This window comes from Lissotriton vulgaris, unplaced genomic scaffold (genome assembly GCF_964263255.1).
Source record: "Lissotriton vulgaris unplaced genomic scaffold, aLisVul1.2 SCAFFOLD_1670, whole genome shotgun sequence".
NCBI classification, from domain to species: Eukaryota; Metazoa; Chordata; class Amphibia; order Caudata; family Salamandridae; genus Lissotriton; species Lissotriton vulgaris.
The window spans coordinates 155,842-178,239 of NW_028255645.1; the positions used below are offsets into that span (position 1 = coordinate 155,842).

The window sequence follows — 22,398 nt, forward strand, 5'->3', positions numbered from 1 at the left end:
CACCGCGTGGGCTTGAATTTGCCAAGACTTGTTGCCCCAATCCTGGGTCCAGCGACGTCGACAGCATCATCCATCTTGGGACAGCTCGCACCTCCATCCTGGTCGCCGACAACGCCTCCTGGTCCGTGAGACTGCAGAGCCCAGCGTCGCCCACTCACCTAGTCGAGGTGACTACCATCCGGTGCCCTCCTGGTGCCACCTGACTACTGGCTAGTAGTCACGAACTTGGTCCCCTCTGCTTTCAGGTGTCATCCATCTTCGATCCAGGCTTGGATCAACTCGAACTATCTTCACTGGTCGCCTGCCAGCAACTTCTTTCTTCAGGCTCCTGGTTCGTCAACGAGGATTCCCGACGTCTTTTCAGACCTATGCAGCTGCAGCCCCTGGGCTAGGTAACTTCGGCATTTCGGTGCCCTAGCATAGCCTCACTATCCAAGGGTCAGGATCCACTGTCGTTTTCGATCTACCTTATCGGGTTCCCCCGAGAACACTAAACTTTGCTTTTACTAGCTCCCATAGACTTTGTCCCTCATCCCGCGTGAGAGTGCACACTCTGCACCCGAGTCCCCTAGGCCTCCTACTAGTAATCTGAAGGTTCAGTAACGTAGTCCTAGCGATTCCAAAGCCTATTAGTCCAGTACTTACCTGCTAGTAATTTCGCATTCCACTTTTAGAGTATATGGTTTTTCGTGCCCCTCGGGCATTTGTGTAAATTGTGCAATCTGAAGTATTTTTATAAGAGTTGTGTTGTGTGCTTAGCTCCCTGACTCATAAAGAGATCAGGGTAGACTTGTTATAAATAAATATCCTTTTATTTTCATAACAACTTGTGTGGTGTCCTTTCACTTGGTGTTCAAGGGGTATATGTGATTGTATAACAGCTGGCTTAACACGCCCTCTAGAGTTTAGCCCGAAGACTGCTCGTATCCACGCTACTAGGATAGCTGGTCTATAAGGTTGACTTACAACCAATCACCATAAGGGTTGTTTGGACTGATACAAAGTGCTCACTAGAATAGTGAACATTATATATCAGGCCAACTTCTCACAGTCCTTCCAGCGAGGGAGGCTCGGACAAAGGGTTTCCTGCCTTGGGAGGTGCTAGCACCACCCCAGACAGGATTTTGCGTATTAGGTAGGCCAGGGCTGAAAGGAATGAGACATGCTTGGGGCACACAAGGTGTCCCTGTGCATATGCCGGTCTAAACCAGTTCCTGGGGCACTCCAGCCCCAGAGCTGGCGCAAGACCGGACAAAGGAAAGGGGGTGTAACCACCCCCCTTCCTGGTCCCACCCAGAGGAGGGACCTAGACGTAGTGCAGCCCCCTTTAGCAGAATAAAGGTAGGAGCTGGTCCCATTCCAGTTTAGATTACTCTTGACAACTTCTACGAAGAACTCTTGACCTTCTCCCTCCAGCACCATCAGAAGACTGAAGAATCTCCCCTATGGTCAGGGAGTGACCATCCTGCTTCGCAGGCACCATCAAGCTCCTGTGCGGTTTGCTGCAAGTCCATCCATCCCGGAATCTGACGACTCAGATCCACAAGACCTGGACCTCCAGACTCCTCTGATCTCTACCCACATCCACAGCAAAGCTGGGACCCGAGGGTGCAACAAGCAACGTGGAGACGGCCATCTTGAGAAACCTGCACAGCGCTCCCAGCACGACCGCCGAGGGATCCTCGAGTGAGTGCACTGGGGTTTGAGAAGCACCACACAGACGCAGCTCCTGCACCAAAGACCAGCCCCCCAGCATCCACGAGATCTGCGTGGGGCCCATTTGCCTGGTTGCTGCATCTCCTGTTGTCTGGTCACTTGCCGGCTGGCCTGTGACCTCCGAGACGACGATCCGAAGATTTCACCACTGCTGGTCTGGTCCCCCAGACTGGCCCTTGCTTCCTTGTAAAAGAGGAGCACCCCGGACCCTCCTGGTCCGCACCAGACGCCATCTTTGTTCCACCGTGTGGCTTGCATTAGCCAAGGCCTGTTGACCAGATCGACAATCCAACACCGCCGACAGCAGCGGACTACATGGGACAGCTCGTGCCTCCAGCCTGGTCGTGAAAAACAGCTCCTGGTCCGCGCAGCTACAGAGAGAAGCGACCCTTCTTCCACCTGAATGCGGCAACAGCATCTGGTTCCCTCCTGGTTCCAGCACCGTCACTGGCTAGTGACCGAGACTCTGTCCCCTTCCCTTTCAGGACTTCTTCTTCCAAGTTCCATCCTTGGAATCACCGGACTCCTCCATCTGGCTGCCTGCCAGCAACTCCTTGTTTCAGGCATCACCGGGATCAACGCAGCAAACCAGACGCAACTTCAGCCCTATGCACCCGCCGCCTGTGGGTTAGGTAACTAAAGCTTCTAGGTGCTGAAGTCTGTGTACACTCTCCTAGTGTCCAGGTCCACTGTTTTCCCTCCATCCAGCCGGGTTCGTCCGGAATCCGTAACTTTCTAAACTGTAGTATCCATAAACGTTGGTACGCATCCCGTGTGAGAGTTTCCACTCTGCACGTGAGTCCCGTGGGCCACCTCCTCCTTACTTACCTAGTTTGTAGCGTAGTCCCAGCGATCCTCCAGCCTCTGGATCTTCTTACAGTACTTTCTTTCCTCGCATTCCATTGTTTTGAGCATATGGTTTGTCGTGCCCCTAAGGCGCACTTGTAAATATTGTGCGAACTCGTATTTCCTTTTTAGTATTGTCATGTGCTTAGCCCTCTGACCTCAAAGAGTTCAGAGGTGTATGTTAGTTAATAAATATCTGTTTATTTTCATAACAGCCTGTGTGGTGTCCTTTCACTTGGTATTCAAGGGGTTATATGTGGTAAAACAGCTGGCTTCACATGCCATTCGGAGTTTAGTCTAAAGACTGCTTTTGTCCACGCTACTAGGATAGCTGGTCTATAAGGTTTACTTACAACCAATCACCATAAGGGTTGTTTGGACTGATACAAGGTGATCACTAGAACTAGTGAGCATCATATATCAGGGCAACTTCTCACACATGGTGTCTAAAAAGATGTAATATACAGTCACATTTTGGTCACCCCACTTCCCCACAATGATAATATATCTACTCATGGTTACTCTTGTGGATATTCAGATTTATGCAAACATTCTCTGTAAAATAATTGGATTGTAAAGACAACTAGGAAGGTACTTTTTATTGTGTGCACAGGTTTAACGGTACAGCCTTCTCTAGTCTGACAAGGACCCAACCCCATTACTTATGCTTCTTGTGAGAGGACTCTTTCACGATTTGCCTTTTGTTTTTATTATTATTTTTAGATTTGTCAGGAGACTTAGCTGAGGGAGAGTAAAGGGAATGTTTAGGGGTCACCTTATGGGCATATCTCAAACACAACTCAGCTTCCCAAACCCCCGGAAGGACTTTAGATGCATGATCACACAGGAGTCACATGTAGAAGGATTGTGTTCTGGCCCTAGACCAAGGGTCTCCAAACCGGTCCTGGAGGGCCGGATCCATGCCAGATTTTTTGGATATCCCCATTGAGATACATGTAGTTATTTTAAAAATTTGGCGTGGATCCGGCCCTCCAGGACCGGTTTGGAGACCCCTGCCCTAGACATTACATGCAGATCAAGTGGGGTTCAGACTGGAACTTCTGCTTTGAATTATGTTGGCAGAGATTGAACCCAGTTATCTCAACTGACCTAGTCTCCATGAACTGACAATCACACTAGGAAGCGTCATTTAAATACCAAATGATAGCACTTTCAGGGTGGACAGACAAGTGACGGGAGTTACATAGCAGGAGCTATTGGTTGCTAGGAGAAAAAGTTTAAGGATCCGTCTTACCCTCGAGATAGCCATAAGGTGAAGTATTTTCTGACAGAGGCATCACCAAGTTTGTTGGGGGGGTATGTGTGTGTGTTTGGGGGGTGGGGGGGAGATTGAGGGGTTTGAACTCGAAGAAAGCTACTAAAGAAATGCCTAATCAGATAGTTTTGAATGACAATAGCACTTTAAAATGCTGGTCTTTCATATGAGTCTTTATTGTTGCCAACATGTTTAACTTATTAAGAGAGCAGTCTACATCAGACAGGAGTGACAGCCAACTATCTGGGAGTTGATGACATTAATGGCAAGAGGACCGCCTTCTGGGTGTGTACAGCGCAAGGGAATACATGAGACATTGGGTAACAGGAGCAGAACAAAAAAGGCCAGGCTCATCTGTAGAAACTGACACCTCTCTTTCTTATCCAAACTGGATAGGCGTGGTTGTTGCCTGTGGAAGTGGCAAATGAAGGTAATAGGTTTACACTTCTGGACATCTCTGGCCTACAGAACTGAGTGGAAAAAGGGTGTGTGTTTCTGTTGGTGTGTGTGTGAGATTACAGGAAGGAAGAGTAGTCGGGCTTACTTGTAAATATAGACATAGCTAGTCTATTCAATGGTTTGGCAGAGACTGGTCATATGTACAGGGTCAGACGGAGAAGGGATCATAGAAAGAGAAAGCAAAATCTAGGCTTACCTGTAGATATGAACATCTCTTGTTTGTCCAATCCGATGGCACCGGTCCTGGGCTTGAGCATCCATTGTAGGGTTCCAGTCACTGTCGTAGAAAATCACAGTGTCTGCTCCTGTAAGGTTGACACCCACTCCACCACTGCGTGTTGATAGGATGAAGCAGAAAATGCGCTTGTCAGCATTAAACCGGTCCATGAGGGACTAGAATTTAAAACAAAATTAAAAAGGGAGACTACTCAGAGGATGTCAAAGCACAAGACAATAACATGTGCAACAAAGTGTAAAGGTCATCACCAGCATGTGGTAGAACAGAAAGAAGACAGTCACATTATCCGTCTGAAACTGGACAAAATATAACTTAGCTGTAATTCAATTTCTCCAACATTGCTCGCTTTCATATAGTTACATCCTTTAATCATTCCCCTGCTCATCAGCCTGGGAATTCCTGGTAACTTTAAATAGGAGTTAAGATGTTGAATGGCCATAGGCCTCAAAAAGCATGTTTGCTTAGTAGCACATCCAGCTCATTTGAAGCAACTTGAACTTCAGCCAATTAGGTGGAAGTGCTGAGCCTCCTAATCCCCCTTACAGGTAACCATAGCAAAGATTTCACAGCACAAGAGTGAGGAGTAGATTGTATAAATGAGGCTCTGACTGGGAAGGAGGGAGAATTGCAGGTGAATATATGAAAGATACAGTCGCTGGAGACTTGGAGTAACAGGTAATTAGAAGGATATCTTCTCCAGCGCTAGATCTTTCATATATACACATTAAATCAGAATAGCAAGCAGTGCATAACATTAATAGATAAAAAGGTACACAGACTTATTCCTTGCAGGAACAGGCTGCAGAGGTCTGCCTGCCCCATTGCTGAATCGGCTGCTGCATTGAGGTCCAGGCCGTAGTGTCTGATGAGTGTGTGCCTGCATAGCAGATGTTTTGCAGGAACATACCAAAGTAGAATGCAGCAGTCACCACGATTCCCATGGAATGCAACATTGCTCTGCCCTAGAGTGGTTGCTTTGGCTTCTTGTGGCAGAAAGTGATGCAGACTCATAGCCATTATGCTATAGCCGACTTGGATAGGGATCTACGTATTCGTCAAAGGAAATAAAGAGCTGGTCTGATGAGCTCACAACATTGATCTTGTTTGTGTAAGTTTATGCACCTGCATACCTCTAGTGGGTGCAAAACCCTTTCTGTTGATGCTGCAGGACTGGGAAAGAAAGACCGTAGAATGACAGGTGTAGGAAAGTGGGTTTTGTTTGCAGTAATTCCCCACTTTTTGCCAGACTACTGATGCACATTTACTTGGTGTGCCTTAAGTCCCTGCCAATCCGGTTCCCAGGGCCGGTTTTCTTTCCCCAAAACAAAACTCAATTGGCATCTCTGGCCACAGGTCAGCCCCTGGTAAATGATACTACAGTAACCGAGGACAACGACCAGAGAAGGCCTCTATGGGCTGCAGCACTTATTGTGCCACCCTTAGAGGTCCTGTACCACTACGCTAACACACTGCCTTTGCAGGCTGCGTGTTTTGGCGCAAAACAAAGTGAAGAGTCGACATGACACACATCTGTGTGCCATGCCTGCACCCCACTGACCTGGCATAGATCAGTCGCCCCTCTAGTTGGGTGCACTATACCAGTGGTGAGGGTACAAGTGCAAGAGCCCTGTACCCCTACAGTGTCTAAGTCCATTCTTAGACATTGTAAGTGCAGTGCTGCCATTAAGAGTATATGGTGGTGGGAGTTGGTCATTACGAACTCCACAGCACCATAATGGCTACACTCAAAACTGAGAAGTTTGGTATCAAATATCTCAGCACATTAAACCCACACTGATGCCAGTGTGGGATTTAATGGAAAATGCACACAGAGGGCATCTTAGAGATGCCCCCTGAAAATTAACCCACCTCTAGTGTCCTGACTGAGTGGCTGCTTAGGCTGCCATCCACAGACATGTTTCTGGACCCCTGGGTCGAGTTCTAGGGGGGGGGGGGGGGGGGGGGTCGAGTTCTTGGGGGCCTGAAACAATGTACATCCTGGGACGAGGTGCCAAGTCTCCTCCACCAGGATGGGCAGGGTTCACAAAGGGGAAGCTTCAAATGCATGCAGCCTTTGTGAGCCTCCCCTGGCCACTTACTGCTTTCAGCAAGTCCCCACTGGTTCTACCCCCCACTTTGGGCGGGAGAACCAGCAGGAAAAACAAGTGAGGGAGAGAAGTGTGCCCATCTCTACCCACTCCACCCCTCAGGTGGGGGAGGCGAGGTGAAGTACAACTGAGTCCCTGCCATCTTGAGGATGGGGGGACCCAACCAACCTGGGACAGGCCCCCGCCCCCCCCCTCTCTGACTGGAGGGTGGCACAATAGGTGGTGTACCCACCCCAGGGAAGGGACCCGTTGGTCCCTGCCCTCTACCTACCTGTGACGCCCCTAAATCTAGTATTGAGGGGGCACCCTGAACCTCTTCCTCAGATCCAAAAACGACAAGAGAAAAAGAAGGACAGAACAGCCGTGCAGCCAGCTAACAAGAAGACGCCCACTGACTTGGCCCCAGCCCAACAGGCCTGTCTCCCCTCTAACCTGCTCCTGCGAAATCCTGATGTGTCCTGCAGCCAGCAACCTCATATACCCCAGAGGACCTGCCAGACTTCACTTTCAAAGACTTCTTCTCCCGTGAACAGATTGCATCAACTGCAACCTCTGGCAGCAGCCAGAGACTGCAAATCCAGCCCACTCTGCACCCGCCGAACCCAGCCCGAGCCATTCTACGGGCGGCCATAGAGAAAGGGGAAATCAGTCACCAGGGCAACTCCCTGTTGTTCTACCCTGACTACACCACTGCGGTTCAGGCGGCTCTCCGTGAGTTCCTACCGGCAAAACTACTCCAAAAGCATGAGATCTCCTACTCATTGGCATACCCTGCCATACAGCGCATCAAACAAGGCTCCAAGACTGAGCCCAGAGAGGCTTTGGCTTTTGCTAAAAAACTGGACAGGTCACATCGTTCTTCGCCTGCCAACTCCCAAGCTGCTGCTGATGACAATCTTAGTGATAATCACTGACCTGTTGGCAAGCTCTGTTTTTATGCTCTTGGGAATTTGTCACTCAGGCTCTCAGTTTGAATGGTGATTACTGAATCAACGTTGCCTATTAAGCCATCACAGTTCATATCTTTGCTGCTGGCATGGTGTCCTCTACTTCTTGATGCTTATTCCTTGTTGTCTGACACCACTTATGGGTTGACCACCCTGTCTTTCTGGCAGGGGCGTATGCTGAGCGTTGCCATGCCCCCACGGGATGATTCCCTTCACAGACACAGTCCTTTCCCTTCCTAGTTGTGTGTACCTGGGGTGGGAATGGGTGGTACGGATTAGTTACTTACCTGTAATCCTAGTCCTCTTTCAGTGGCATCCTCATGAAAGTAATAAGCATTAGAATATTCCCACCCACGCGTGGGACCCTGGAAACACTATATTATATGTGCCCCATATATATATATATATATATATATATATATATATATATATATATATATATATATATATATATATATATATATATATATATATATATATATATATATATATATATATATATATATATATATATATATATATATATATATATATATATATATATATATATATCCATATACATATACATATATATCAAAATAAACAATTGCAGCCTAACAAACACCAGAGCTGAATCATGCTGTAAAGAATTTCCAAGATACATGAATAACATGCATTAGAAACATGAGAAACAACAACAAAGTTTGTTTAGAAACTGTTTTAATGCTTAGAAAGCAGTAGAAATTCTCATAAAACACTGAACGCATAGAAAGCTCCCAGGCTGCATTGCAAATAAAAGCTACCCTGTAGCTGCATAACAATAAACTGACACCGTGCCTTTAAGGCACCCATGACCCCCAGCTTCCCATCATGCCTCAGGGGTGACAGGTAGGTCCAGTTCTTTGCGGGGACTGAAAAAACCATTGAACCAGGAGGTTAACAATCTCCAAATTAAAACAGTCCTTTGCCCGGGGAGGCGGGAGGGTTGCTTATGACTTTGATGAGGATACCCCTGGAAGAGAACTAGGATTACAGGTAAGTAACTAATCCTTCTTTTCCAGGGGATCCTCATCAATAGTCATAAGCATTAGAATAGAATAGCGAGCCTCACCTCATCTCTCTGCGGGCAAAGAACACAGAAAACGTTATCAGTAAGCCTAGTAAAAACCAAGCTAGGATAGAGGAAACCACTATCCGAACAGATTTCTGAAGGAGGCCTGGCTTACTTGAGCATCAGCCTTGGAATCAGATTCTAGGCAGTAGTGCCTAGTATAAGTATGAACTGATTTCCAGGTTGCGGCCTTGCAAATCTCTGACATAGGGATGTCATGCAAGAAAGCCACAGTGGCCGCTTTCCCCCTAGTGGAATGTGCCTTGGGAGGTAAAGGTAAGGGCCTTTTCGCCAGCTGGTAAGCTAAGGTAATGCATGAGACAATCCATCTCGAAATAGATCTCTTAGCGGCTGGGAAGCCTGTTCTCATGGCGCCATAATTAACAAATAATTGATCTGCCTTTCTTATTCCCTTGGTGCTTTCTAAGTAGAACTTAAGCACCCTCTTGAGTGTGAGAAGTTGGCCTGATATATAGTGCTCACTATTCTAGTGATCACTGTGTATCATACCAAACGACCCTTATTGATGATTGGTTGTAAGTCAACCTTATAGACCAGCTATCCTAGTAGCATGGACAAGAGCAGTCTTTAGGCTAAACTCTAGAGGGCGTGTTAAGCCAGCTGTTATACTATCACATATCCCCCTTGAACACCAAGTGAAAGGACACCACACAAGTTGTTATGAAAATAAAGGATATTTATTTATAACAAGTCTACCCTGCACTCTTTATGAGTCAGGGAGCTAAGCACACAACAAAACTCTTACGAAAATACTTTAAGTTGCACAATTTACACAAATGCCCGAGGGGCACGAAAAACCATATACACTAAAAGTGGAATGCGAAATACTAGCAGGTAAGTAACAAGATCCAGAGGCTTCAGGATCCCTAGGACTACACTACTGAACCCTAAGGTTAGGAGCAGGAGGCCTAGGGAGATCGGGTGCAGAGTGTGCACTCTCACGCGGGATGCGGGACAACGTCTATGGAGGCTAGTATTTCTAAAGTTACTGTTATCGGACGAATCCGACTAGATAGGCTGAAAACGACAAAGGATCTGGACACTTGGATAGTGAACCTGCGTTGGAGCACCGAAATGCTCGGGTTACCTAGCCCAGGGGCTGCGGCTACATAGGGTTCAAAAGACGTCGGGAATCCTCGTTGTAGTCTATGGAGCCTGAAAGAAGAAGTTGCTGGCAGGCGACCAGTGAAGATGTTCGATGTGATCCAAGCCTGGATCGGTGATGGAGATGACCTGAAAGCAGAGGGGACTCAGTTCTTAATCACTAGCCAGTGATTGTGTGGGCACCAGGATGGCACCGGATGAAGTCACCTCGACCAGGTGAGTGGGCGACGCTGGACTCTGCTGTCCCTCGGACCAGGAGGCGTTGTCGGCGACCAGGCTGGAGGTGCGAGCTGTCCCACGAAGGTGTCTGCTGTCGGCGATGCTGGACCCAGGATTGTGGCCACAAACCTTGGCAAAGTCAAGCCCACGCGGTGGAGTCAAGATGGCGTCTGGAGTGGACCAGGAGGGTCCGGGGTGCTCCTCTTTTGGAGGGGAGCAAGGGCCAGTCTGGAGCAACCAGACCAGCGGTGACATCGTCGTGGTACGTCGTCAGGAGGGCCACTAGCCAACGGGCAAGTGACCGGACAACGCGGTGAGCAGCAAAGAGCAGAAGGGCCCCACGCAGATCTCATGGATGCTGGGGAGCTGGACTTCGGTGCTGGAGCTGCTCAGGGTTGGGGCTTCTCAAACCCCAATGCACTCACTCGAGGATCCCTCGGCGGTCGTGCTGGTTAAGCGTCGTGCAGTTTCTGAAGATGGCCGGTCCCTCAGGTCTCGTCACACCCACGAATCTCAGGCTGATGATGCAGGTAGAAGTCAGAGATGCCAGGGAATCCGGGTCTCGTCGAGCTGGCCAGTCTTGATCCGGAGGATGGACTTACAGCAAACCGCGATGCTTAGATGGTGCCTGCGGGTGCAGGGTGGCTACTCCTTAGCCACAAGGGAGAGTCTTCAGAAAAAGTCAAGAGTTCCTTTCGTGGAAAGTAGTTCAAGATTCAGAATTATCTACTTTGGGAAGGGGGCCCGCTCCTACCTTTATTCTAAGAAAAGGGGCTGGCACGCGACTAGGTCCTGCCCATTGGTGGGACCAGGAGGGGGGTGGTCACGCCCCTCTCCCTTGTCCGGACTTTCCCAAGTTCAGGGGCTGGGGTGCCCCTGGAACTGGTTTGAGCCGGCATATGCACAGTGAGCACCGGGGTGCCACTTGCAGTCACCTTCGTCTCAGCCCTGCATACCTGGGATACACAAAACCCTGTCTGGGATGGTGCTAGCACCGCCCCCGACAGGAAACCCTTTGTCCGAGCTCTCCTCGCTGGAAGGACTCCCAGTAGCAGGAGGTCAGACTTGTGTTGTGGTGGCAGCATCCATTTTGCGATGCTGAGGCTCGAGTTAACTTTAACCGGGGTTCACAGTTACCTACATGTCGTGTCCCTCTAGAAGGGTGGAATGCTAACCCCGTCGCCAGAATTGTCGAGGGGTTAGTATTCCAATTCGTACGACACCTTACTTGACATGTTTTGATAAAGCGATACCAAAGTTGGCAAATAACCGCGAGGATTATAATGCACTTAAGAGTATATGGTTCGCGTTATCATGGAACAGCTATTAGGACTTGGTTCCGCAAGCTGCAGACGGGCTCAGCTCATGCCAGAGCACCATTTCACATAATTCCAAGCACTCTGCTTTCAGGATTGATAAGGCCTGCCGTAGGAGTGACTGATAGGAATATATGTGTCCATTTTAGGGTTAGATATAGAGATACTATATCTAAAGCAAAGGGTGATTACACCACCTTGCCTCAGCTGTCGTGCAGCCAGTTGTGTCAGATTTGGATGGCCAGCCAGGGGTGGCATAATACATGCTGCAGCCCCTGGTAGGCCCTGGGTACACCTATGCCCTGGATACCTAAGGTACACTGTACAGGGGCTGATAAGGTGACTCAGTATCCAATTAGATATATACCTAAGGTACATGGAATCCATTTTACAGAGAGCAGTAGGCCTGGGGTCCTGATTATTAGGGTCCCAGGTTAACTAAGTCGAAAAACCAGCAAAACACCAGGCAAAAAGTTGGGGGTAACCATAGTCAGATATCCACCTTCCTACATTGAGGTCTAAGGAATGAAGTGACCGCTCAGCTGGGGTCGCTGGATTAGGGAAGAAAGATGGCAGGGAAATGGCCTGATTGATGTGAAAATCAGACACCACCTTAGGGAGTAAAGAAGGATGCGCCCTTAAGACTACTCGGTTATGGTGGAAAACAGTGAAGGGCTCATTGGTACACAGTGCTTGGGTCTCGCTTACTCTGCGCGCTGATGTAATTGTTACCAGAAAAGCGGCCTCCCAAGATAAATGCTGCAAGGAAGCTCTATGGATTGGCTCAAAAGGAGGGCCCATCAACTTCGATAACACCAGGTTCAACTCCCACGGAGGAGAAGGGTTTAGAACAGGGGGATACACCTTCTTTAACCCCTGTAAGAAGTCCTTGACCACCTGCATCTGGAAAAAGGAGGGCTGACTAGGTGACTTCCTGTATGCCGTATTGGCAGATAAATGCACCCTGATAGAAGCATACTTAAGACCAGATCTTGCTAGATACAGAAGGTAAGGGAGAATTACCTCCCCCTGATCCTTCGTACGATCAAAGTGATGCTCTCTACACCAAAGAAAAAACCTCTTCCACTTAAACGAGTATGACGTTCTTGTGGACTTTTTTTTGCTTCTTTTAAAATATGCATACAATCAGGAGGCAGATTTAAATGTCCGTATTGCAGGAACTCAGGAGCCATGCTGTCAAGTTCAGTGATGGAAGGTTGGGATGAAGAATCCTCCCGCCCATCTTGGTCAGCAGGTCCGGCCAGTAAGGTAGTCTCCTGTGTGGAAGTACCGACAGATGTAGATGGTCCGGGTACCACCACTGCCGTGGCCAGTCTGGAGCTATCAGAATCATGGTCATGCTGGATCTGAGTAGCTTTGACACCACCTTCGGGATCAGGGGCAGAGGAAGAAAGGCGTAGGCAAATGTCCATGACCAGTCCATCAAAAGAGCATTCCCCCTTGTCCCTGGACGGTGGAATCTGGACGCGAAGGCGTGACATTTTGTGTTTGTCGTCCGCGAATAGATCTATTTCCGGACGACCCCAACGATGGAAAAGGTCCGCCACCACCTCGTCGTGGAGCACCCAGTCTGGCTGATTTTCGATTTGCTTGCTGAGTGCGTCTTTCATGACATTTAGCTCTCCTGGAAGATGCACCGCCACCACCGAGAGGTTCCAGGCGAGCAGCCAGTGCCAGATCGCTTGTGACTCCAGTGAGAGAGGACGGGACCGAGTTCCGCCCTGCTTGTTCAGGTAGAACATGGTCGCCGTGTTGTCGTTCTGGACCAGGACTGAATCGGACTCTATTGCAGGCAGGAAAGCTTTCAGAGCCAGATGGACTGCTCGTAGCTCCAGCATGTTGATGTGGTAGGTCTGTTCTTTTGCCGACCAACGTCCCTGAATCTGAAGTCACCCATGTGTGCCCCCCAGCCTTGCAGAGACACATCTGTCACCACCGATTGTACTGGTAGTGGCTGGTGAAAAGGGACTCCCACCATCAGATTCCGCTGCTGAGTCCACCATGAGAGGGAGGATCTTGCCGCCTGGGAGAGAGAGATCTGATCCTCCCAGCGACCTGTCGACTGATCCCAATGGTCCTCCAGAGTCTGCTGCAAAGGACACATCCTCAGCCTGGCGTTGGGAATGAGAAAGATGCAGGACGCCATGGATGCCACTTTCCGGACTGTGGGATTCTGCACCTGGAGCAGAAGCCTGCATCTCTGTCTCATGGAAGACAGTCTCTCCTCCGAAGGATACGCTCTTCCCACACTTGTGTCCAGAACGGAGCCGAGGTAGTGGATGGACTGGGTGGGCTGCTGCACTGACTTGTCCATGTTGACATGCAGCCCGAGGTCGTGCAGCTGTTGCAGACAGAACTGGAAGTCGTGACTCACTTGTAGTGGGGATGGACCTTTTAGCAGCCAGTCGTCCAAGTATGGATAGACGAAGAGACCTTTTCAGTGAAGAAAAGCTGCCACCACTGCCATGCATTTGGTGAAGACTCGCAGAGCCGATTTCAGGCCAAAGGGCAGGACCTTGTACTGATAATGTTTGTGGCCGACCACAAACTGAAGGTACTTCCGATGACGTTTTGCGATGGAGATGTGGAAGTACGCATCTTGGAGGTCCACCTAACACATCCAATCCCCTACTTGCAGATGTGGACATATTTGGTGAAGGGCCAACATGCGAAACTTCTCCTTCACAATGACCTTGTTCAGTAGTCGAAGGTCCAGAATTGGTCGAAACTTGTCCTCCTGATCTTTTTTGGGGACAAGAAAGTATCTGGAGTAAACTCCTTTTCCTCTTTGAGAGGGTGGAACCTCCTCTATCGCCTGCTTTTGGAGAAGAGCTCTCACCTCTTTTCGAAGCAGCTTTAACTGATGAGGACGAGACTTTTTTGGTGGTATGTCCTACGGAAGTGCACAGAAATGTAGCGCATATCCATTGCGTAGTATATTCAGCACCCAGCGATCTCCTGTGATGCTGGCCCACTCTGCTAGATGTTGAGAAGTACTTCCTCCCACTTGAGTGGGCAACGGCGGCGGAGGAAGCCACTGTTCATGACTTCCCGCCTCTCGTCGTGGTAGAGGACTGCTGTTGGTGACCACCTCTACCTCTGTTAGACTTTCCTCCTCGAAACTGGGTCTTCCCCTGGTTCTTGTTTTGGGACCACTGAGGGGTTTGAACCCCCTGTTGAGGCCCCTTGCGCTGGTTGGATTTGTAGCAGCGCTTAAACTCCTTCTTCTCCAACCCAACCGCCTTGACCGTGTCCAATTCGGTTTTCATCCTATTCATCTCTTAGTCAGCCTGAGTGCCGAAGAGAGAAGAGCCAGAGAACGGGAGGTTCATGATTCTTTGCTGAGCATCTGGCTTCAGTCCTGTTAATCGTAACCCGGACGATCTCCTGGCGCATACACCATGCGTGTAAGTGTGCGCTGATAGCACCGCACCATCTGCCGCTGTGCTAATCACTTGGTTAGCCACCAAAGATCCCTCTGTGACTATCTCAGCGAAATCCTTTTGGTCTTCCTTTGTGAGCTTGGTTTTGAAACGCTCAAAAGAGTCCCAGAGAGCTCGGTCATACCTGCCAAGCAACGCAGTCGCGCTGGAGACTTTAAGGGAGGCAGCAGCAGAAGTGCAGGCCCTGCGACCACACGAATCCTGGGACCTGCTTTATTTGTCTGGTGGAACAGAAGTGGCCGAAACAGTATGAGTCTTCTTCGCTGCCGCAACAATGACAGTCTGCCGTCGGATCCGTCTTGATGAAGACCGGATCTGAGGTAGCTGGCTTGTATTTCTTCAAGAGACAAGCCGGCACCGCCTTAATTGTTGCTGGAGTTAAAAAAGTGTTCATGACAGGGTCAAGGATCCCAGGAACCAATGGCAGCAAAGGTCGAGATGCTGTCTTCTAATGGAGTCTCGAAAATCACTGTTGTCGTGACTTGCGAGACAGACATCTCAATATTGAGCTTCTGCGCACCTCTCGGCAGAACCTCAAGGTAGGTGGTAATGTCGTCTATGGGAGAGACCATGGAAATCGGGCTGTCCGATAGTGTGGGGGAGTAATCCCTCCTGGAGGATCGGGTCGAGGAAGTAGATGGTGTTCTCCTACTTCTTCGGTGTGCACTACTCCTCCTGTCTCTCGATCTCACAGTGCGTTCCTCGCGTCTCGGAGAACGTGACCGGTCGCACCTTCTCTCCTGAGACCTCTCATGCCTGTGTCTAGGAGGGCTCGCTCTGTCTGCTTCGTCCACCAGTCTCTGAAGAGGAGACCTATGTGCAGAACTGGCATACTCCTGCATCCGCCTTACTGCTCCAGAGTCCTGCCAATGACTTACAGGCAGATACCATCTTGGGGACAAACTGAACTGCAGCAGGAGTCTCCTTTGGTTTTGAAGGAGACTTGCGGACGTGGGTTGCAGGTTACGGAGTGGGCGACCTTGAATAAGCCCTCCTGGAAGAATGAGAGGACGAATGGTGTGAGGCTGACTGTCACCAGGACCACTGATCCACCCCCAGACCTCACCAAAGCCTGTCTCGACGTCGAACGTGCTCCAGACGCCGATCTAGGCACCTGCCGTCTTGTCGACGTCGAACGCCGTCTCGACGGCGACCGGTGCCGATGAGAAGCAGGTGAGTGCTGTCTCGACGTCGAACAGTGATGAGAAGCAGACGACGGAGGACATCTCTCACTCGGCGCCGAGTGTCTTCTAGACAACGGCGGAGCTGCCTCCAGTCTCGACGTCGAAGGTCTTCGAGACGACGGCGGAGGGGTTTCGGTGGAGGGTTTTTCTTGCCCTCGACGCCGAACGCCGTCGAGCCGACGATGGAGACCCCATCCTCGACGTCGATCGTCGCCCAGTTGACAACGGCGGAGGGGTCCTTGTTCTCGACGTCGATCACTGATGGGACTGCGATGAGAGAAGAGAGCCTGCCCTCGACGCCGAACACCTTGCTGACGCCGACGGAGGGTCTTTGCACCTCGACGCCGATCGTCACAGAGTTGACTACGGCGGAGGGGTTTTGGTCCTCGACGCCGATGGTCACCAGCTTGACGACGGCGGAGGGGTGACACTCCTCGACGCCGATCGTCGTTGAGATGACGCCGGCGGAGGGTCTCTGCTCCTCGACGCCGATCGTCGCCGGGTCTCTGCTCCTCGGCGCCGGGTTGACGGCAGAGGTCGAATCTTCGACGTCGAACCTTTTCTCGACGGCGAGCCCGCCGTCGAGGGTCTTTTCTTTAATAAATGACCCACTTAAAGATATTCTTTCAGCGCCGAGCCCGACGCTGAAGCTGAAGGACACGAGGACTTACTTCTAGAAGAGGTTCTAGCCCTCCTGGAACCCTTCCTGACTGGAGATCTTCCTCTAGACTTCTCTGCTAGGCCATAAATGCAAATTCTTTCCCTGTCCTTCAAAGTTCTTCTGGACAGGGTCTGGCAGTGAGAGCAGGCCTTCGGGTCATGATCTTCAGAGAGACAGAGAATACAGTCTTCATGAAAGTCTGTTTTGGCCTTCTTTTTACCACAAGAAGGGCAAGAGTCAAAAAGAGATGGCATTTTAAGGTGTTAAAAATGCCCAAACCTGTCCAAAAAAGACAGCATCTTACTTCTACAGATGAAAAACGTCGAAGTAAGGAATAAAAGTTGTCAAAAGTTAAACTATTTTCTGAAGAATTCAGAAAAGAGTGGAGCTGTGTTGCCAGGATCCTTCCTGAAGGAGCCGGAAAGAACAACTGACCTAACTGTCACCCCTGAGGCATGATGGGAAACTGGGGGTCATGGGTGCTTTAAAGGCACGGTGTCAGTTAATTGCAATGCAGCTGTAAGTTAGCTTTTCAGTCATTTTAGACTGTGTATTTGCAATGCAGCCTGGGAGCTTTCTATGCTTTCAGTGTTTTATGAGAATTTCTACTGCTTTCTAAGCATTAAAACAGTTTCTAAACAAACTTTGTTGTTGTTTCTCATGTTTCTAATGCATGTTATTCATGTATGGTGGAAATTCTTTACAGCATGATTCAGCTCTGGTGTTTATTAGGCTGAAATTGTGTGTGTATATATATATATATATATATATATATATATATATATATATATATTACTGCTCCGATTGTCTCTCGTTTCACAAGAAAGAAAATCCGGCACTCACAGGGGAAGTTTCTTACATGCAATACCACCCATGTCGTGTACTGCCTATTGTGCCCATGCAGACTCAAGTACATAGGCAGCACAGTAAAGAATGTCAAGTTACGCATACTGGAGCACCAACGTGCAATCATGAATAAGGACTTCAACTATCCTGTAACGAAACACTTTGCCCTAAAACACAATAGTAATAGAGAACTTTTGCAATATTTTGCTTTGGACCACATACCAGTAGATCCAAGGGGCGGAGATAGATTACGGAGATTAAGAAGGCTAGAATCCTGTTATATAATAGACCTCCAGACAAAGGCCCCTTTGGGATTGAATAGGAACGAAGAACTAGCATCTCATTTGGGAAAAGCATAGACTCTGAAAGCAATGTCCAGTTATGAGTACCACACCCTGTGAGCAATGCCGATCCTCGGCTTAATAACACCCACAACACAGAAAAGGGCAACTCAACAAAAAATGTATACATAATGTAAATAATTTCAGGAATTGTGTATTTAACTTGTCTGAAATTAATGTGTGAAATCGTAAACTGTATTTCATCCATATTGCCTTTAAAGTGTTTTGAGAAATGTAAAGAAAACAGTAATATACTATGCAAATAACTTTCTCACGGGGCTTAACGTCAGTCCTCTTTCTATACACATGCCAAAATGTGACGAAATGCTTTTAAACTTGCTTCCTTCCGTGTCAATGGTAGACACTGACGAAGGAAAACCGAAACGCGTTTGTCTGCTGAATGTTTGAGATTAAACTAACCTGAACACCTCCCCTGTGAGTGCCGGATTTTCTTTCTTGTGAAACGAGACACAATCGGAGCAGTGATTTGTGACGTGGAGCGCCACCACGAGAGGCACCCGTCTGCGAGTGACCTGGTAATTTTGGTGCAACGGAGCTGGAATATATATATTATATATATATATATATTATATATATATATATATATATATATATATATATATATATATATATATATAAAATCAAGCCTCGTTGGCGGAGGCGAAACGCGTCATGGTGGATTGCAAGCTGCAACTTTTGCACAAATAAAGCACTGAAAACTGCACTTACGTGGTGGTTCCGCTCTTTTTCGTTGTTCTGCGCGAAGCAGCTGTGAATGGCGACTTTCTGGAGATATATATATATATATATATATTCACTGAAAAAACCATAGTGATGTCACTGACCATGTCATGAGTGATGTAATATGTGACGTCATCAGCAGTGCATTGCAGGCGCGCAAGTTATAGTGAGTCCAACTAACTATAACGTGGGAATTTCAATGGTTTTATGTCAGTAAAATGTCCAGCTAACTGTAACTGGTGTGAAACCAATGGTTTTTTCAGTGAATTGAATAGGTTTTTTAAATGCTAATTCCTAACTATAACTGGTGTGAAACCTATGGTTTTTTCAGTGAATTTCATAGGTTTTTTAAATGCTAATTCCGAACTATAACTGGTGTGAAACCTATGGTTTTTTCAGTGAATTTCAAAGGTTTTTCAATAGCAAATTGCTATAGCTATTAAATGTAATATTTGTTAAAATGAATCCTATATTGTATATTTATTTAATACTATTTTTTCAATGGTTTTTTTTTTTTTGCCCCGGAGCGCGTGCAGATGCGCTTAACGGTAAGCTCAGTTTTGCCGAGCACCGGTTTGCGTACCGGTGAGCGCCCAGTTTGCGCTATTGCCGCAAACGAAAACATCCCACCATTTTTCCTTATTCTGACTTTGTCCTTTGACTGAGGAAGACCTGTTTGGAGATCTGTCACTAATATTTTGAACTTTGAAATGGCTACAGTAGCAGCAGCAGCTGGAGCATCTGCACCACCACCACAAAGACCACCACAACATCACATTGGTGGTCAAGAGGAGGAGGAGGAGGAGGAGAGAAGGCAAACAAGGCATTTCCTGCCTGAAGACAAAGCCCCTTATAAACCCAAGGAGCACTTTATATGGGAGTTTTTTTAAATCCCAAGTGGTGCAAAGAAGGTAAACGCTGCAAAGGTGACTTGTCTCCTCTGTGGCGCTGTACTGTCCAGGAGGAACCCTGCAAAAAAATATTCATTTGGAAATCATACAATGATTCGGCACATGCAACAATTGCACCCCAATAACTATTCTGCAGCAGAGGTGAGAGAACTGTGCAGAAACCTTCCACAATCGTCTGCCAGCACCTCAACAACCAAAGAACCCACTCCATCGGGTCCAGAGGCAAGGCAGATGGTTCCAAACATTCAAACAAAGTTTGGTGGCTACAAAATCGTTTGTATTTATTGTGGCAAAACCATTACTTAAGGTGAGTAGAGTATTACCCTCATCAACGTTGCTGGTGATAACCACAAGTGCCCGAAGAAAGCCTAATTTTTTCCAGATTTTTTTTTGCTCCAGTTGATCCGTTTATAATTCCCTGTCTTTTGTTTCCCCCCATAAAAAATACAAAAAAATATAAAACTGTTCAGAAAAGCCAAAAAAAGTACAAAATGTTAAAAAAAAAAATAAAAAAATATAAAACAAAAAAGAAAAAAACAGTTCTTTTTAGAACTACCTCCAATTTATAAAAAAATGCTACTTTTTAAAAAAAATCTGTCTTTCTTTTTTCCCCATGGTACGCTCCCCGGTGTGCGTACCGGGCGCTCCCCCTGCGCAAATCGAATTTTTTTTTTTTTTTTTGCCCCGCGGGGCCTTTTTATGGCCCCCACATCAAACCTAGGGGGTCAGGGGGGGTCTACCGTGCCCCTTTTTGGTCATTTCCCCCTTTGTTTTTGCCACCTCTTGTATCTCGATCCTACCGAGACACAAGATGGCGGCCGCTCCGGACTGTTTGGAATGTTTACAGACACCCGAGAGCCAATCAGCTTTCCGTGCGCGAAGTCACGTTGCGCGCTGGTTCGCGCCCCGGTGCGCGTACCGGGGTGCGCTGCCAGATATATATTTTTTTGAACCTAAATTACTCAAAATCCACTGGAGCACATATCTTGAGACATAGCAAAGGCACATCGGGCTACCAGTCCCTACAATTTTGCCAAGTTTGGTGGAAATCCATTCAGCCGTTCGGGCTAAAAGTGAGGTCGACCGCCCTATGGAAATTAACATGGGGAAAACACGTTTTCCTAACTATAACTACCTACTGGCGACCGCCAGTAGGTAATACATATATATGGTTATATATATGTGGGGCACATATAATATAGTGTTTCCGGGGTCCCGCGCATGGGCGGGAATATTCTAATTCTTATGACTATTGATGAGGATCCCCTGGAAGAGAACTCAGCCTGATTGGGGGTCGGTGTGGGAGCGGAGATAAGTTTTTTTTTGGGTTTCTTTGTTTTGGGGGTGGGCTCGGGTGGTTGGGTGTTTGGGATTTGCGACCTCCCAAGGAAGCAATACTGTTCTCTTCAGCACCAGCTCATTTACCGAGCCCTTTCCTGACATGTCTCCTCTCTCCTGCTGTCCAAACTCCTGTTGGGGGGATTGTATTGTCTGATTTGTTGCCTCCTTATGAGGATCTGGTTATATTTTCTATTGTACTATTTCAATGTGAGTCCACGGTTATTGCACTGCTACTCTCCCTCATTATCCAGTGCACCGCTCAATGCATTTGCACACAGTTTCTGCCTTTTCCTTCACTCTTTTTAGGCACTCCGTCCCTTGACAAAGCGTCATGACTGACACTACACTCTGGACCTGGAATGTCCGTGGGCTTAACGACAACCGCAAGGCACGACTGGTCCATGCCCACCTCATTCAGCATAAGGTGGACATTTGTTTTTTACAAGAGACCCATCTGTTACCGGCTACCGCTTCAGACTTCTTTCCAGACATTGGGGTGAAATCCACTCTTTCTTCTACTTCAACTATTCACGGGGGTGTCCATACTGCTGTGCAAAGAGCTACCATGGCAGACCTCTCAAGTGTTCATTGACTCTGGGGGGGGCGATTTGTGATTCTACATGGCACACTACAGGCCCGGCCTCTGACGCTTGCTGCTTTGTGTGGCCCAAACTGCGACGACCCAGACTTCTTCGAGCAAGTCTGGCACCACATCTCATCCTTTGGCCCCGCTGTGCTCCTCTGAGGGGGGTGATTTTAATGTAACATTGTCCGCCACTTTAGACCGATCCGGCACTCATGCCCCTCTCCGCACGCGGCTTCAGTCCTTATCTCCATTCTCTCGGGCAACTCACTGTACGATGCGTGGCGTCATATCCACCCTGCTGCGTGGGAGGGCACCTGTGCGACTGGTATCCGCGGCTGCTGGTCCAGTCAAGATCTGTGTATCACTACTCCAGATGCCTTAGTCTGGCTTACCTCAGTTGATCATATGGCGCGCACTCTCTCAGATCATGCTCCCGTTCGCCTATGCCTCCGTCTTCCACATTCACCCTGCCATGCCTTCTCCTGGCGGATTTCCCCTAACGCACTACACGACGCTATACAAACCGCAATCGCAAATTATTTCGAGCTCAACGAGGGTTCTGTGGACTCCCCGTCCATGCTTTGGGAAGGGTTTAAAACTGTCATTCGTGGGATATGTGTGAGAAGTTGGCCTGGTATATGGTGCTCACTAGTAGTGGTCACCTTGCACCAGTCCAAACAACCCTTACGGTGATGGTTGTAAGGAACAAGTTACTTACCTTCGGTAACGATATATCTGTAGGAAACAGTAGTTAGTATTAGATTCCTTACCTTAGAATATCACCAGGCGTCAGACTGGATCCGGAAATTTTTGCGTAGCAATACCCTTGCGCGTCGTTAGGCGTCGTCTCTGGCTCCGCGTCCGTCATCGGCGTCGTCTGCGCCGGAATGACGTCGGAGTACTTAGACGCCGCCCATGCGCGCTGACGTCAGTTCTTAGACACATCTTTTTTGCGCCAGATACGCAGAGCCATGCTAGAACCA

At 48.3% G+C, this 22,398-nt stretch overlaps 1 protein-coding gene across 1 annotated transcript in view; it reads right to left on the minus strand.

Moving 5' to 3' along the window:
* LOC147659043 (uncharacterized) overlaps nt 1-22,398 on the minus strand; it is a gene marked incomplete at its 5' end in the record, with an annotated part of 502,472 nt that overhangs the window by 105,855 nt on the left and 374,219 nt on the right. Inside the window, one exon of the mRNA XM_086952017.1 lies at nt 4,494-4,690. Within this exon, the coding sequence (XP_086808143.1) occupies nt 4,494-4,690 (197 nt within the window). The remainder of the gene's footprint in view (nt 1-4,493; nt 4,691-22,398) is intronic.